This window comes from Narcine bancroftii, chromosome 4 (genome assembly GCF_036971445.1).
Source record: "Narcine bancroftii isolate sNarBan1 chromosome 4, sNarBan1.hap1, whole genome shotgun sequence".
Classification (NCBI taxonomy): Eukaryota; Metazoa; Chordata; class Chondrichthyes; order Torpediniformes; family Narcinidae; genus Narcine; species Narcine bancroftii.
Window position 1 is genome coordinate 296,901,656 of NC_091472.1, and position 16,916 is coordinate 296,918,571.

Below are 16,916 nucleotides of genomic sequence, written 5' to 3' on the forward strand. Positions count from 1 at the left end.
ATGTAACAAGACAATCAATGGTTTAAAAGGTTTGCTTTATCATAAATGAGAAGGCAATCTAGCAAAGCAGCTTGTGTATAATGATTAATCTCAAAACAGGTGTATGTAACTGTATTTAAAAAGTATTAACTGCTCTCGAATGACTTATGTTTCCAGATTTTTCTTCAAGGCTTTAAATGGAATTTTTAAAAATCACCTAATTAAACAGATGATAATATATCATAACCAATTTTCTGATCACACACCTGCTACACCGAGCAACTTGCATGGTTCAGACGACCCCTGCATTACAGCCATTTGGGTCATGGTAATTCATCCTTACAGAATTTCGAAATTACCATCTTAAAATTTGTTTGGGGGGTAGAAGACCCATTTATTATTTGCTACTTGCATTTCTTGGTGCACATGGAGCTGACATGTTAGAGAAGATTGTGACAGGAATGGTTTTCTAGGAACATAACGTGGAGGTCGTCTGTACTGCATTTCTCCAAATAATTATTCTGTGTTTCAGTTTTGAATAAAACTGTCACTGTCTTTGTTTTTCCCCATTTTGGGTATTTGTTGAAGTACTGTGAAAAGGAAATTACATGTACTGAGTAGGAATAAACAAATTATTTTCCAATGGGAATAGTAATCTCCCAGCTGCTCACAATTTGTTTGGATGAGAATAACATGCACATTTTCTGATAATAGAAAGTTGGGTAGAGGTGTAAATTGTCAGTCCAATACAGAGAGTTCAAGAAAATCTAGACAAGTGAATGGGGAAGGCCACGGCAAATAGAATGTTACCTGAAAAAATATGAAGTTGTTCACTGGTGAAAATTGTTGGTGCTCATGAGTGTCCTAACACTCAAAATCAATGACAATCAACATACAGCTAGAGCAAGCAATTTGGAAGTCAAACAGTATGTTGGCTTTGATTTAAAGATCATCCAACTCATAGTGTGATGACAAGAACCACACACATACTCCCAATGTCAGAACTTGTCATTCTTACCATGTCTGGGGCCATGTCTCACTACCCTATCCATCTGTGTCACAGTTTTCAGGGAACTAAAAAGGTGCTCCAAGGTGTCTGCACATCAAAATGCATGTTCTTGCCATTTAACGTACATTTCTTGTCAGTGTTTGACATTCCAAACTACTACTATGCCCTTGTCACCTTAATGTTCTATGGTATCTGTAAGTCTATCAATTTTTTAATTAAGGAAAACTTACTAATCAGACCATTATATTCCCATCCAATTCATTCAAAAAATGACAATAGTCCCAGCACCAATTCCTATATGGTACATTACTGGTTACAGACTTCTGGTCATAAAAAGATCCATTACATTCTGCTCCCTCTCAATAAGCTATTTTTGGATTCAGTATGCCAACGCATCTTGGATCCTATGTGCTTTTGCCTTTTGGACCAGTTTAGTGTTAACGGCCTTGTTAAAGTCGCTATAAGGTTTCATTTGCTTCAGAAAACACTCAGTGGCACTTTTCTTTCCCAAATTAAATGTTTCTTTTGAACTGCAGCAAGAATTGAGGTGAAACATTTTAGTGAAAAGGGTGTTTTGGGGAGGATTTTGGTTTGGTGTTTTAGGCGCAGATAAAAACTGAAGATGTGAATTAAGATTCAATTTAGATTTGGAGGATCAAAAGGCAATAGAAAATAAAGATGAAAATTGGAGGGAAGGCAGGAGTTGAAGTGGTTTATGGATGATTTTTAAATGGAAAATAATGAGGAATGGAATAAATATTCCAAGTATTGAGGATTTGAATGAATCAATATTTCATGTAAAGAAGAATCCTGGGTCTAAATTAAGTTTGAACATTGAAATTTCTGAAGGATCCAGGCCATTTCATATTTAGTTTGAGAGATGGGAAAAACCTGCTTGAATGTTTCATTTGCAGGAATTGAGGAACTGTTGGCTTGGGGATGGGAATATGGCAAGATTCAAGATCCAGACCTTGTAGCCTTCCAGCCCTAAAAGCTCAGAAATGGTGACCAATTTTTGATTTAAATGTAAATATACAAAAGTGTTGGAAAAACAGTAAGTCGTGCAGCATCCATAGAAAGCAGATATATAACCAATGTTTTGGGCCTGGGTCCATTGAGCAAAAAAGCAGCTGAAAAAAGTGCCTGAAAATAAAATGGTGGGGGGAGGGAGGAACACAGGCTGACGGGCAAGAGGTCATAGGTGGATATGGATGGGGGAGCAAGAGATAAAAAGCTGAGGTGATGGGGAAAGGGGAAGCTCTCTGAATGGAGAGGGAAGGGGTTGGGGAGCTGGAGGAAAGAGACAGGGCAGCTACTGAACAGATACTCGAGTAGTTGATGTTAATGCCCAGATGGAATATTAGCTGTTGTTTGTTTGTTGTTTTTGTATGGTGATTCTATTTGGAAGGCTTTGCAATTATACAATGGTTGAAATGGGAGATGCCAGAAGGTAGTGGTAGATAACTGTCAGATTGGAAGCTGGTGACTAGTGGTGTGGCTCAGGGTATAGTATTGGGCCCATTACTATTTATTATATACATTAATGATCTGGATGATGGGGTGGTAAATTGGATTAGTAAATATGTGGATGATACAAAGAAAGGTGGAACGATAAGTGAAGAAGGATTTTAAAGCTTGTAGAGGGACTTAGGCCAGTTAGAAAAGTGGACTGAAAGATGGCAGATGGAGTTTAATGCAGATAAGTGTGAGGTGTTACATTTTGGTAGGGCTAATCAAAATAGGGCAGTAGAACAGAGGGATCGAGGAATAATGGTACATAGGTTTTGTGAAGGTGAAGTCATATGTAGATAGGATGGTGAAGAAAGCTTATAGTATGTTGGCCTTTTAAAAATCAGAGCATTGAGTATAGGAGTTGGAATGTTATGTTAGAGTTGTACAAGGCATTGGTGAGGCCAAATTTGGAGTATTTTTGGTCACCAAAGTATAGGAAAGCTATCAACAATTTGGAGAGAGTGCAGAGAAGATTTACTAGAATGTTGCCAGGGTTACAGGGTCCAAGTTATAGGGAAAGGTTGAATAAGTTACGTCTTTATTCTTTGGGTTGAAAGCAGATTTGATTGAGGTATTTAAAATAGATAAGAGTTGACCTTGAGAGGCATTTTCGTTTAAGAAAGGGGGAGATACAAACGAGGACGAGCTGAGAGTTAGATGGCAAAAGTTGAGAGGAAACATGAGGGGGACTTTACTCAGAGTGGAGGGTGTTAGGAACAAGCTTCCAGACAAAGTGGCAGAGGCAGGCTCAATATTAGCATTTAAGTTGGTTATGTATATAGACAGGAAAGGAATGGAGGGTTACAGGTTGGCGAAAGTGTTCGTGATGGACTAGAAGGGCCAAGTGGCCTGTTTCTATGCTGTAATTGTTATAAAATTTCCGGAAATCAGTGACAGCTGAAAGTTTGAGGTATTATCAACTATTCTTGCTATAAAATTACCGTCATCTTGGAAAGTCTGTCACATCAGAGGATGGCTTACTTCTTAGTACAGGTTCTTTGGATTCTTAGAACACATGAGAGCTGCAGCCTCTGCTATTGGAAGAAGATGGAGCTCAACTCAGTAGGTGCAGGGAATGGTTAAGTTCTTGCGTGCTCCCCGAGATTGATGCTTGCAGATAGAGAGGGAGAAAGGAGGGCTGACTAGCAGAGGAATCTGGGTTCATAATGTTTCACCAGGAGAAGAGGGAGTGGGAAGCTTTGTCAAGATGTTTTGCCTTGACGATTATCGTGAACCTCTTGTGTGCATCTGGGCAGATAAAGAAGAATGGTTTGGAGCACCCATACACAAACATCATCCTCACACTATAACTTCATGAGTGAAACTGGCATAGATTTGGTTCTAGAATAGGAAGGAACAATGGTTGAGCAGTTTCTCATTTTTACTGAAGATTTACTCTAAGGGTGCAAGTTGAACCTGAAATATTACAAAAGGAGAATGGAGAAGAGAGCTGGCATGATGAAATGACCTGACGTTACAGTGAGATGGAATCTACTGCAGTGGTTCTCAACCTTTATTTTCACATAGCACCTTAAGTAATGCCTTACTAGCAGAGTACCTCTGGCATAGGATGGTTAGTAAGGCATTACTTAAAGTGCTCTGTAAGGGGGAAAGAAGTTGAGAAGTACTGTTCTACTAGATCCATGGGTGAGGATCATTTTGTTAGAAACAGAATATTGACAAATTTGGGGGGCAGCCAAACTTGAAGGATCATCCATGATCTCTCTATATTAAAGAAAGGCTTTGAGTTAGAGGTAGCCTTTAAAATGGTTGATACACTTTCCTGCATTTTCCTTAAATATCCAAGATTGTCAGTTTATTGGATGAAGTGGAATGAGTTCTCATAAGAATATATTAAGCTCTAACTGCCACTCATCTACCTTTATTTAAAACAAAATTAATTTCAAGGATGTGGACTTTAATTCTCTCAAATATTTAATAGTTTTAAAATTTTGCTCAAATGTTTGAGATGACTTGCTCTGTGATTTTAATTCTAATCACATTTCACATAGTGAAATTTTTAGGTAAAGTATTAGCCAAAAATGCTGCTTGGATCCTGGTTTGCTTGCCAAGAATTCCTTCACTGTGATTTTCACCTAACTTGATGACATCATTGAGCAACAGTGAGGTAGCTCCCTCTCCACTTCTGCCACCTTCCTGTCCAATCCCCTTTCTCTTCCCCTCCCCAGATTCTTTCCCCCCCCCCCCCCGATAATAATTTACAGGTCCCCATTCCACTTCAGTTTTGATAAAGGATCCCGATCATTTTTTTTAACCAATGGATGCTGTCTGAAGCACCGAATTACATCATTGTTGCTGGATGCCAGGAAATTCCTGGAGTTTTGATTGACAGCATCTGAAGGCAAAAAACCATACCCCAAGATATCACTGGGATCTGCGTAAGTAGCTTGAAGTCAGCATTGATTGAGCACAGTGACTTGCGAATGCAGGGCAATTAAATGTGGCCTTGTATCCCATTGAATAATAATGCTTCGTGACACAGAGACTTTACTCGTTAGTAACGTTTCTATATCACCTGAACAGTTGAAGTAGAACCATTCTGTATGTGATATTAACCTAAAGTCCAAAGATGGAAAGAATTTTGATGCAACTTGATATCCCGATGGCATTATCACCAATATTATAGTTCTCACGGGTCAATTGTTGTAGGAAAATATGAATTTTTCAGTCCATCTTTTGAAAGCTGGGTGAAGGCAGTGTTTTTAATTCTTGAAAGTTTCACCAAAGGGCCAAATACAGATCACTCAATTAATCCAGTAAAGGGAATAGTCGGTATCAAAGGTTATGAAGAGAAGGCAGGGGAGTGGGAGAATGGATCAGCTCATGATGAATGGCAGATCAGACCCATTGGCCCAAATAGTCTTCTGGAATGTACAGTCCACAAAAGGAGCTATTGCAGGCAATTAGTCAATTGTGATGGATGGGCAAATAAAGTCATGCAAGGGGAGTTCTAAGGGCATAATTGAGAAGAAATGTGTGAATGTTTAGAAAACCTGTGTGCACTTCCTCATTCTTTGATCGAAGTTACTCCAATCATAAAAAAGCAAATTTGTGTTTCCAAACCTACAGGTGATGTCAATGTGTCTGAATAGCAGACAATGTTCCTCCTGCTGCAACCTCAGGAGATAATTTATAAAAACAATCTGTTTTCCAGCTCCCACCCAAAAACAATATTTTGGGAGGGAATTTTAACAATTACAGGAGATGAGCAGGGAGAATCTTGACCAGGGGCCTCTAACTTGACTTCAATCCACCAAAATTGCTGTGAACGGTTAAAATTAGTAATCTTATAATATCATCCTTCTCCTGCAATTACAAATTGATAAAGCTTGCATGTTCTGCTTTATCATATGCACATTTTAAAAGTGTCTGCCAATGTCTAGCTGTAGCAAGAAAAAACAATGCTTGCCAGCTCTGTGCGTCTTCCACCACCGCTGTGCAAGAAACATTCCTTACCCTCGAGGGACAATTTGGAAATTTAGTGATATTATTCTTCTTTAGAGCTAAATAGAAAAAACACAAATGATGGTTAAATTTTTGAGAGAAAAGGGGGAATAAATAATTCTTACTTTAATGTTCCAGATTTACAGTGCAGGTTAGCCACTGTAGCAGAATAGCCACCGAAAGAGAAGTTAGAACAGATTTGACAGTTGTTGCGGACATAATGGAAGCAAGTCAAGAAGGCAGAGTCCAAGTTCGCAATTAGAATAATTGAAACAAATTCACAAGCTGCTTTGAAGACTGACTTCAACAAGACAGGACAACACAGCCCTATGCAATAGAGTTAAATCATAATTTTCAAATTTGTAAAGAATAACATGAATCTCAAATAGAGCTTCATTAAATGATCAAGTGCTAGCAAGATCAGATGAATTATTTTTAATGACAGGAGAGGAATTCACAGGTTCTGTTAGATGTAATTGTTAAGTGAGCATTGTGTAAAATAGTAATCCTTGACCTGAAGTCCTTCAATGCAAGTGGATAAATGGCTACATTCATTGTACACATATACTGTACATGCAAGCCAAATACAGGGAAATCTAACACATGCAAATATTAGATTTGATCAGAATAATCATGTAAGCAAGAAAGGAAAATGTGAATATTTTCAAATTCATATGTTAGTTTGACAGCAAAACCAAAAAAGAAAATATACCACTTTCATGCAAGGTAATTTAAGCCATTTCTATTCATGGCACCAAACACTTCAATAACAGTCAGGTGAGTTATAAAAAGAGTGAATAGCTCAAGCATGGCACGGCAATGAAATAATGGATAAAAACAATAGCTAATGTATCAATACAACACCAATGCATTTCAAACAGCCAAGATGCACAATTAAGTTCTCAGTAACTTTAAAACATGCAACTATAGTGGAAAATGAGTCGGAAATGATTCCAAAAATGTAGCACACATTTCAAGTATCACCTTTCATGTGGTGAAAAAAATGAGTAGGTATTTATTTTCAAAAGATAAATCAACCTTCAAGAGCTTCAGATGTTAAAATGCAAGATTTAATAGTGAGAATCTTCAAAGTAAGACGATTCACAGAAGAACCGAGAGCCACGTTTGGCTGTTCGGGCTGTAAAGGGCACGGTCTTCAACACTGCATGGAACAGCCAACCAAGACAAAGAGGAAATAGTAAGAGGTAAATGAGCTAGTGCACTAATAAATGTTAGTCAATAACTAAATTAAGACTTGGGAACTTAAGATTTTTATTAATAACATTTTTGTTAAAAGCATTGAAAAAAGTCAATTGCAATCATCTGTAAATATTCGTTAACAAGTTACATAAATAGCACTCATTAAAGGGATTATCTTAAGGCATACATTACACTACCATTTATTAAAATGAGAAACCAAAGAATTTGGAGTTAGTGTGAGATATTAATTGCATGAAGGAGCACAATGACCTTAAGAGGGAGTCGTTTTCACTTTCAGCAATTGGAGAAAAGCAGCCTGTGTTAGAATTTTCCTTTCAAGAGGCTTCCTTATGACTGGGGAGGGAGTCTATGAACCAATCCCAAAACACCTATTTTATATTTTTGCCAAAAGTTAAAGACATTGCATTTAACTGCAATCTGGATTGAAAATCCCAATTACCAGGCTCTTTTCAGTGCACACTCCCTTGAAAACGGAAAGGCTTAACTTTTCTGGTGGGGTGTGAGGAAGTTTGTAACCCCACTGACTTAATTGTGTCGGACATAAAAACACAAGATTGCAATGATCTTCTGTGATATCGATTCTGAACAAACAACAATTGGAGAAAGTGAAGTTTCAGGCAATCGTTAAATGGTCAAGTAAAAACCTTAAGCTCAAATATATTACTAAAGAAGAAAATAAACATTTGAATAGTGGTTTGAGTTGACGTCACTCCAGTGAATCTGGAACCTGGTAGTATCAGAGAAGAGATGGCACTGTGATTCTCCACTCAGCTTCCATCAGCCAGCATTAAGCAAGGCTGTTTATTTGATATTTAGTAAAACAAGCCTTATCCATTGTTCAGGCCAAAATGAGCTACAACATTACAAAATATTATTTTGGCCATTCAAAATTACTTTTCTCAATATATTTTATTGTTCACCAGAAAGAATATCTTGAGTCGGCTAGACAAAATGTATCACTGACAAGTCATGGGATGTCAGCAGCCTGAACATCTCGTCCTTCAGGGCAAAATAGGGTCAGCTAATAGTCACATGAACAGAAGGTGAAAGAGAACAATGATTCAAATGGTTTTCAGAAATCCTGAGAATTGAAAATTTGATATTTCTATATTTAATATTCTTGTGTATCAAGGCTGTATTGCTTGCATGGAAATACTGGGATGGACAAGGTTCAGAAGCTGAAATCTCAACTTCCATGGCTACTCTGCTTCCACTTACCTGTAATGATATCCTCAATAGCACCATCTTTTCCTTCATACACCTGTCTGTGCTCTCTGACTTGTTTCCTTCTCAGCTCTGCAATCAACTCCTGCTGTTGCCTTTTGGTTTTATGTGACGGAGACTAAACAGAAAGATTACATGCAAAATTCGTTGAGAATTGTAATTTTGCCCATGTATAATGCTACTAGATTTTGAAAAGGTCATCTTTCATCTCATACAGAAATTCATTTTCAAAGCATTAAATATTTCAAAACTTGATTGGATTTTGTCATCATCGGAATACATCAGCTGAAAATTCATAACTTCGTCTGATAGAACTTCCCTTGAGCCCTTGCAAAAAAACAAGCACGAAGGTGGTTGAAAAATACTTGATTTAAAATGTTAACTCTTTTCTTTCTCTACAGATGCTGGCTTATTCTGTGACTTCAGATTTCCAGTATCTGTGATATTTCGCTTTTGAATAAGACAAAAATTGAAAGGTCTTTTAGAGTCTTAGCTCAGAGACTCAATGCCAACGTAGGCAGAAATCTACCCAGAGATGTAGTAGTCTGCAAAGAGCAAGTCCAGCAACAGGAACACCAGTTAAATAAAAATTGCTTCTGCTGCAGCAAAATACGTCATCACAGGCAAGACCAACTATAGCAGTGAAGTTAAGAGCGAAAACAGGGAGCGATGCAGGAAATGAGCTATGTTGTAAATATTTTTTAAGCCTCTGCCTTGCTCTTTTACCCACAGCATTAATTAGACTTTAGAGTACACACATGTGGAGACAACAATCCACGATAGTTTGAGGAAAGACAGTTGGGTTTTGTGTTCAAGCTGGTATTTTACTGGATGTCATTTGTCAGAGCAATCACTTGGTTTTGTCCAGCTCCCAATGGAAGTCACCATAGGCCTGTGACAAAAGCTGAACTCTGCAATCATCAGTTCATTCCCACTCTCAGTTTATTGGTGGAAGCAGTGAGGGTAGGTTGGCTAAAGGATGCCTTCTCTGAAGAGCTCATGAATTAAGTCCTCGACAAGGTGACCGTTCACCGCAGCCCAATTGGCAACCATCTTCTTTCACAAAAGTGGCCTCTCCAGTCACCAACTTCCCCTTAGTCCTTCCACTGATAATTTTTCAGAACATACTTTGATGTTTTAAATATTTGAGGGTTTTTATAGGTAAAATTTTCAAATTCACTTGTGTACCACAGATGACTCAACCATCTCTAACAAATCTACCACATAGTCTGCATGCAACATTGTTCCATATCTCAAAATACCGATGATCAATGAGTTTATAGAAAATATTTCCACAATATCATTCATGTCATTGCATGTTTTGTATTTTTTTTTAAACCATTTCATTGACCAATGTCACTACCTTTTCATCCTTATGTTCCAACAAGGCTTCTTGCTCCAGAATTTTATTTAACAGGGCTTCTTCCTGTTTCTTCCTCACCTCATTGTCTTGGTCTGCTTGCTATTGAAAAAGATACATAGTTTGACACATTTTTCCTCCTTTTTTACCATATTCCACTGTCTACTCTTCAGTAAGGGATTACAAAATATAGCATGTTAAATCAAGCATTCAAAAAGCAAGAAGTTGCAAGTTTCCCAAAAGAGGAAAGTTTAATGTTATCTCCAACCCTTTATAAGGTGCTCTTTGCTGCAGTGCATGGTCAAACAATTTACCCAGTGAAAACCCTCCTCTCTCAAAATCTTTGCACAATTTTTAATCACCTTCCACAACGTGAACTAGGAAAAACTGATAGGCAAAAGTATTGAAGCAAGAAAGCAAGCACTGTGCTTTGAAAGACGCCATATGATTTACACCAATCCAGGTTAAATCTACTGGGTCTTTTGCAGATGTAAACACGTAAAGGATTCTTACCCGGTATGACTTCACAAATCGTACAATTACAGGGAAGAATACCGATGGAGGGGTGGTCTTTGTATTTTCTCCAAAATATTTAACCACTTCGTCAAAGGCATCCTGGATTTCACGTAAAATGAAAAGCATTATGACTGAATTAGCATAAATTCTGAAATGAAGTTAGGAAATCCCTGATACAGAGTTAAAACACAAATGATGAAACATGATATCCTTCACAACACCTCAAGCTTTTATTCCACATCTTTCGTTCAGTTTTAAATATGCATATTTGTAGTATTTTTATCTGTTGCAGAATTATTTAACATTAACAAACATTAATGTAGTTGAAAATGGACTAGACTTGTTTCAACTGTAGTCAAATTTTGAAAACGACAAGATGTCTTTTACAAATAACGTCTCAAATTATGTGCAAGCAGAAATTAGAATATAATACAGGTTAGAACCTTTCTACTTCAAAACTATTCAGTTATACCTGCAATAATATGCTTTACATTTACAAATTGTTGAAAGCAGGCAATAATAATGCCACTGTAATCAACGTCTTATAATCTCCATTAGAAACACCCAGAAAGTCTGTAAGGAAACAACCTGCTGGAGGAAATTCTAGAAGCAATAGTGAGAGCATATAATCTACTCACTAGCCCCCTTGGTCAGCCACTCCCCACCCCAACCTATGGAAAAGACTGTGGCCTCACCTGTCACCTCAGAGCCCATAAACATACTCATCAATCATAAAGGACTGCCTCAGGGAGACCCAACCCCATGTAGTGCTGAAGCAATCAATCTGGCTGATCAGTTTCCTCCAATCTATGAAGTACACCCCTAATTAAACATGGCTGCTTTGTCATGCACAGTGCCAGCCTAAGTGAAGTTTAAACAAAGAGGAAGTGCTTGACCCAGAACTGCCATTTGTCATGGATTTTAACAATCTCCAACTATTCTCCGATGATTGCGTACATCAGCAGTTGTCATGGTTGAGAATTTTAAGGTGAGAGACTAATTGTAACTCAGGGAATTGTGTGCAGCCAAATTGGCGGTGAAGTACAAGCAGTAGTAAATGCAGATGCACTGAACTGACTGGGAATAGCTAGTTTTCTAGATGTTCATTTGTGTTGCCTTTCTAATAATATTCCATGTATTTTCAGTAGAAAATAGTGAGCTTATTTTTTTTCCATCCATGTACCTTTCCCAATATCAAGAGGTGAGCATGAACAAAAACCAAACCAAAAAATATCAAACCATCAACTGCAAAGATAATTCTGCTTAACGCTCTGTTTTCCTTGATGAACTCAGAGTAAACAATTAATTTTCAGTGAATTGCAGAAAGTGGAAAGAATTCTTGCCTGTGATATTCTGGCGTCATCCTGCAGTTTTTTCAGTTTTCCTTCGTTGTGGCTAAGAAATTCTTTTAGGACAACATTATGCTCATGCATTGTGTACTCCCGTTTTGTGAGGTCCATTCCTCTTTGTAGCTCTTTAACATCCAGTAAGACATTTTCTAGAGACACTAAAGTAAAACATCAAAGTCAGACATGCTCTCATGTTTGCTAAACACACAATAAAACTGGTGAACAGATGTTTGGTGCAAATCATAACTCTTGGGTCAATTTCATTCAAATTATGAACATAATTTGTTCAATAAACCATGGATTCCATTGTAGACAATGTTACACAATAAACTGGATTATTTTCTACTTAAAAATTGCCATCTCCAAATTAATTTATGTGCTCAACATTTAGACCTTCAGAATTCTCTAATTTAGAGCTGTCTCTGGCAATGCTAGTATTTATTGTCATTCCGTAACTACCCTTGGGTAGTTGGTGATATGTTAAGGTAGCCCCCAGTATTGTTGAGAGGGATTCTGGGATATTTTTGAAGGACTGACAAGAATTAAGTGGAGTACCCCAACTGTGATGAAACCAGTGTTATATGAGGTTTATCATAACTTCTTAGCCAATTTCTTGAAGGCCAGGATCCACCGAGAATTTTTAAACCACCTTCTGGACATGCTCTGCCACCTTTTCCGTTTATAAGAGGATGGATCTTCCAACGACCACTGAGCTGCCAGAGCTCACCAGTTGCATGCCATTGGGAGTGTGCTGTTTCTTTCAGTGTGCCTTCAGGTGCAATTGCCCAAGGGAAGGCTGGCCTCAGCTAACTTACAACTGTAAATGGCCAGCTTCACCTAGAGTCATTTTGTCCAAAAACAAAGCCCCCAGTCCACTTGTTAATCTCATTCCTTTGGAATTTGGATCCATTTTTACAGTTTGCCAGACCCAGACTGCTGGCTCATCCAGCATCTTGGCCTGCCAAGGGTGTAACAGGGACACCAACTAACGAGCTAGCAGTCCAGGGTTGCAGTCAGACTGATGGGGCGGTGATGGGGGGAATGTTTTTCTCCTCCCCCTCTCAGTCAGTAGTTCTTGGGCTCTTCCCAGTCATTCCCTCATTTCCTGACACGACCTGGTCTGCCTCAACTCACAGTGCAGTCAAGAGAGTTTGCAAGCATGGCTCAGGCACATTCCCACCCTTGTCCTTCACACCAGATGGCAGCATCGTTACCACCCAATGAGGGTATTGCACAACATGGCCCATTATATTGGCTCACCTTCTTTGAAAAGTTATTAGCACTATTCTGCCTCATCCCTACCCACAACCATTTGATTACAAGTTTATGCGACTTGCACTTTTTGAAATTCAAGCTCATTCTACTTTATTATCCCCTTACTCTACATATACAACCAGACAAAAAAAGTGTTTCTCCGGACCTTGGTACACACACATATTACATTTCTCACACAGTACATAATAATCACATACATAAAAATACTATAGAAATATATATAAATATTCTGAATATTTTCTCAGTTTCATTTATAAGAAATCTCACAGCCAACAGGAAAAAACTATTTCCCACCCTGGCAGTCCTGTACACCCCAAGTGCTCAATATTAGGAAAAGCAGTGGTCCCCAGTCCAGAATTCTGACAAACACTATTGTGGACAACTTCTTCCTGCAGCTAAAATAATCTTCACATAAAATTCTACTTGTCCACTTTGAGTCCATTTGTAAAAATTCACATTGCTTCTAACAGTACCATCACCCTGCTCACAACCTCTGCTCAATGCAACCTTTGGGCTGTAAGTACTGAAGTATGAAAACCAGCACCTCTAGGTTCAAGAGCAGTTCATATCCACACTCTGAATCTCCTTGTGGTACATCATCTGCACTATATATTGTCTCCTATTATCTAACTTAATTAGTTTAATATTATACTTTTTCTTTATAAATACCTGTTTGGCTGAAGCTAATAAGAATTTTAGGCACATGTACACGAAAATATGTATGGCAATAAACTCATTGTCATTAACAGCTTCAACTTTGCTAACAAGCATATTATGTGGCGCATAGTACAAGCTATTTTACAACATAATGTTACATTCCAGAATCTTTTATTCCTCCTTCTTCACTACAGAAGTCAGTCTGATGTAGTTACTGAGCTTATCTTTTCTCTCCTTAGTTTTTGAACACAGGTGCACATTTGGATTTCTCCAGTCCTCTGGAATCATCTTGATTGCAAGGACGACGAGAAGATTATGGCACCACCTCTTTAATTTCTACCACATAATCCTTCAGCAACTTAGGAACTATGTAGGCCTGGTTTCTTACCAACTATTTTACAGCCAGCTGTTCTCGAACCTCTATCCATCATTAATTCATTGATAATTTTTTTTTCCAACAATGGAATTAAAACCCAGAATTCCTTCCTGATCTTAATGCTAAATATAAGTTGCAAATGTATTATATACATAAACACGGGTTTAATTTCCTCACAATTCTGATACACATTCATCAAGAGGGCACTGCTTCAGGATTGAAGGGCATCTATTAAAAAAAAAGAGATGCGGGGGGAATTTCTTTAGCTAGAGTAGTGAACCGCTGGAATATGCTACCACGGGCAACTGTGGAGGCATTTAAACAAGAGATTGATAGATCTGAATAGTTAGGGTATCAAAAGGGAGAAAGCAGGGGAGAGAGGATGAGTGGGAAAATGGATCAGCTCATGACGGAATGGCAGAGCAGACTCTATGGGCCAAATGCCCAACTTCTGCTCCGTTATCTTATGGTCTTATTGTATCAGGATCCTCCTCGAGAGAACCGTTCTCGCCACCCGAGTTCAGATTTGATAAAATGCAAATGTTCAATCTAAATTCATAGTCTAACCTACTTTCAAAGTAAATTACTGAGTAGAAAAGACTTTTTCTCTTTTATTGAGCACGTTAAACGACGGCTTCTAATCATCCACCCTAAAAAGATACAATATTTTCTTCATTTCTTGCTGACATAGATAATTGATTGATGAGGCCAAATTATTCTTCCACTGAAAATGATCACTTGAATAGGTCATGACTTTATACCCTGAAGCGTACCAGAATGAGGGAAAATTTGATAGAGGTGTACAAAATTACGATGAGTATGGATATGATAAATGCAAGCAGGATTTTCCTCCGAGGTTAGGTGAGATTTAAAAAAAACTAGAGGACACGGGTTAAGGGTGAAAGGGAAAAAGTTTAAAAGGAACATTAGGGGTAACTTCACACAGAGTCGCCCGAGTGTGGAACGAGCTGCCAGCTGAATTGGAAAATGCAGGCTCAATTATGAAATTTAAGATGAATTTGGGCACATGGATGGGAGGGGTAATGGTCTGGGGTGGTGGGGGGAATTACGAGAACACTAACCAGTCCTCATTGAGGGGTCGGAAGTAGAAAGGGTTAAAAACTTCAAATTCCTGGGTGTAAACATCTCTGAAGATCTGTCCTGAGGCCTTCACATCGATGCAATCACAAAGAAAGCTCACCAGTGTCTGTAAATCGTGAGGAGTTTGAGGAGATTTGGTATGTCACCCATGACTCTTGCAAAATTCTACGGGTGTATCGTGGAGAGCATTCTGACTGGTTGAATCACTGTCTGGTCTGGAGGTGCCAATGCACGGGACAGAAAAGGACGACAGAAAGTTGAACTCAGCCAATGGACTTCACCTCATCGAGGACATCTACAAGAGGCAGTAGCCTCTATCCTTAAGAAAGTAGCCTCTATCCTTGAGGACCCTCACCACCCAGGCCATGCCCTCTTTGCATTGCTAACATCAAGAAGATGAAGATGAATGCAGATGAAGAGCCCGAAGACCATCAACCAATGGCACAGAAACAGGTTCTCCTCTCCCATCAGATTTCTAAAAGGACAATGTTCAGCAGACACTACCCCACTTTCTCTTCTTTTTGCAAGAAATTATTTATTTTTAAATTTATAGCTTTAATATTTGCATGTGTAACACTGCCATAAAACAACAGATTCCGTGGCAGATTCATGACAAAAAATTCTGATTTGGAAGTTTGCACACAATTCCCCAGAGAGTAAATTTCTGCCTTTTATGCTATCAGGCAAAAACCAAGCACTGCTCTAGAATCCCACCACCACCAAAGCTCCTGCTATTTTCCAACCTATTCACCTACGTTATATGAAAATAAAACAAATAAAACTTGCAGATGTGACAATACATTACACAACCTATTTATTTTAAAAGGTACCTGCTGCTGCTTTCTCCACATAGTGGAGCTCATTGTAGAAGAGAGATACGTCGGGATATTTTTCTTTGATTACATTTGCAATGTAATGTAACAATGTTTGTTTGCGATCTGTTGACTTAGTATCTAAAAGCTACAAAATGACAAGAAAATAAATTATAATTAGGCTCACAAAGTTTAAAACATGAAAGTTTTACAGTTAAATTAATAAAACAGTTTCATTTACAAGCTGTACATTTATTTTGTTTATAATATGGAAACTTACCAAGTCTAAACTCTGCAGTTTAAATCCATACACTGCTCCTCTCTTACTGCTGTTCATGTAGTTACCAAGAGCCAAAATTATCTACAAAAGGTCAACAAATTTAATTAATAACTTAATATTTGTTGTTCAGCTCAAAAAGATCATAAAACTAATAAACTGGAATTGAACATATTTTTGCTATGAGTCAGTTTCTGACATTGTTGGATGCTTGGTAATTGCTTGACTGCGTTTTGTCCGTTTTACAGCGCACACACTTACTCCAACTGCTCCAGTCATTGAAATGATATTCCTTTCACGACACCATCCTTATGGTTCAAATTAATTTACAACTCATGATTGCTAGTCTATTAAAATGTCTAGAAAATAATATTTGCAGAAAAACAGCTCTGTTTCTATAAATGTTTCATCATAACATGTTGAGATTGCTCCTACTTACCTCCAATATTTTCTTCAGTTTTTGAGATGATTTTATTGATACAGATGCTGCTATTACAGCATGAAGTTGCTAAATTGGCAAGAATAAATGTAAATGATTAGCTACAGTTAGATAACAAATTTAGAATGCTTGTTTCTTTGCTGCTATATTCACGTCCTGAGATAATGTGGAGAAAATAGAAAATGCTTACATTTCATAGATTTACAATGCAATTTGGCCAGATAAAAATTTAGAAGTTTTATTCGGCAAGCTTTAATTCAAAATGTTCACGTTGGCTCCACAGCTGTTTCTTCTGCCACAGTGCAGATACAAACTAATGGCCCTAGATTGAAAATATTCCAAAG

General features: G+C 38.0%; 1 protein-coding gene across 4 annotated transcripts in view; it reads right to left on the reverse strand.

Annotated features, from left to right (window-relative positions):
* The window catches only part of fmnl2a (formin-like 2a), a 268,529-nt gene that overhangs the window by 1,620 nt on the left and 249,993 nt on the right, over positions 1 to 16,916 (reverse strand). For 2 of the 4 annotated variants that reach the window (XM_069935529.1, XM_069935533.1), the window contains 7 exons: positions 16,573 to 16,641; positions 16,137 to 16,217; positions 15,875 to 16,004; positions 11,630 to 11,793; positions 10,284 to 10,385; positions 9,774 to 9,872; positions 8,405 to 8,528 (listed from right to left, as the gene is read on the reverse strand). In XM_069935529.1, the coding sequence (XP_069791630.1) occupies positions 8,405 to 8,528; positions 9,774 to 9,872; positions 10,284 to 10,385; positions 11,630 to 11,793; positions 15,875 to 16,004; positions 16,137 to 16,217; positions 16,573 to 16,641 (769 nt within the window). Of the gene's footprint in view, positions 1 to 5,930; positions 6,025 to 8,404; positions 8,529 to 9,773; positions 9,873 to 10,283; positions 10,386 to 11,629; positions 11,794 to 15,874; positions 16,005 to 16,136; positions 16,218 to 16,572; positions 16,642 to 16,916 lie in introns of all 4 variants that reach the window. The other 2 variants (XM_069935532.1, XM_069935531.1) reach the window with 2 other exon arrangements.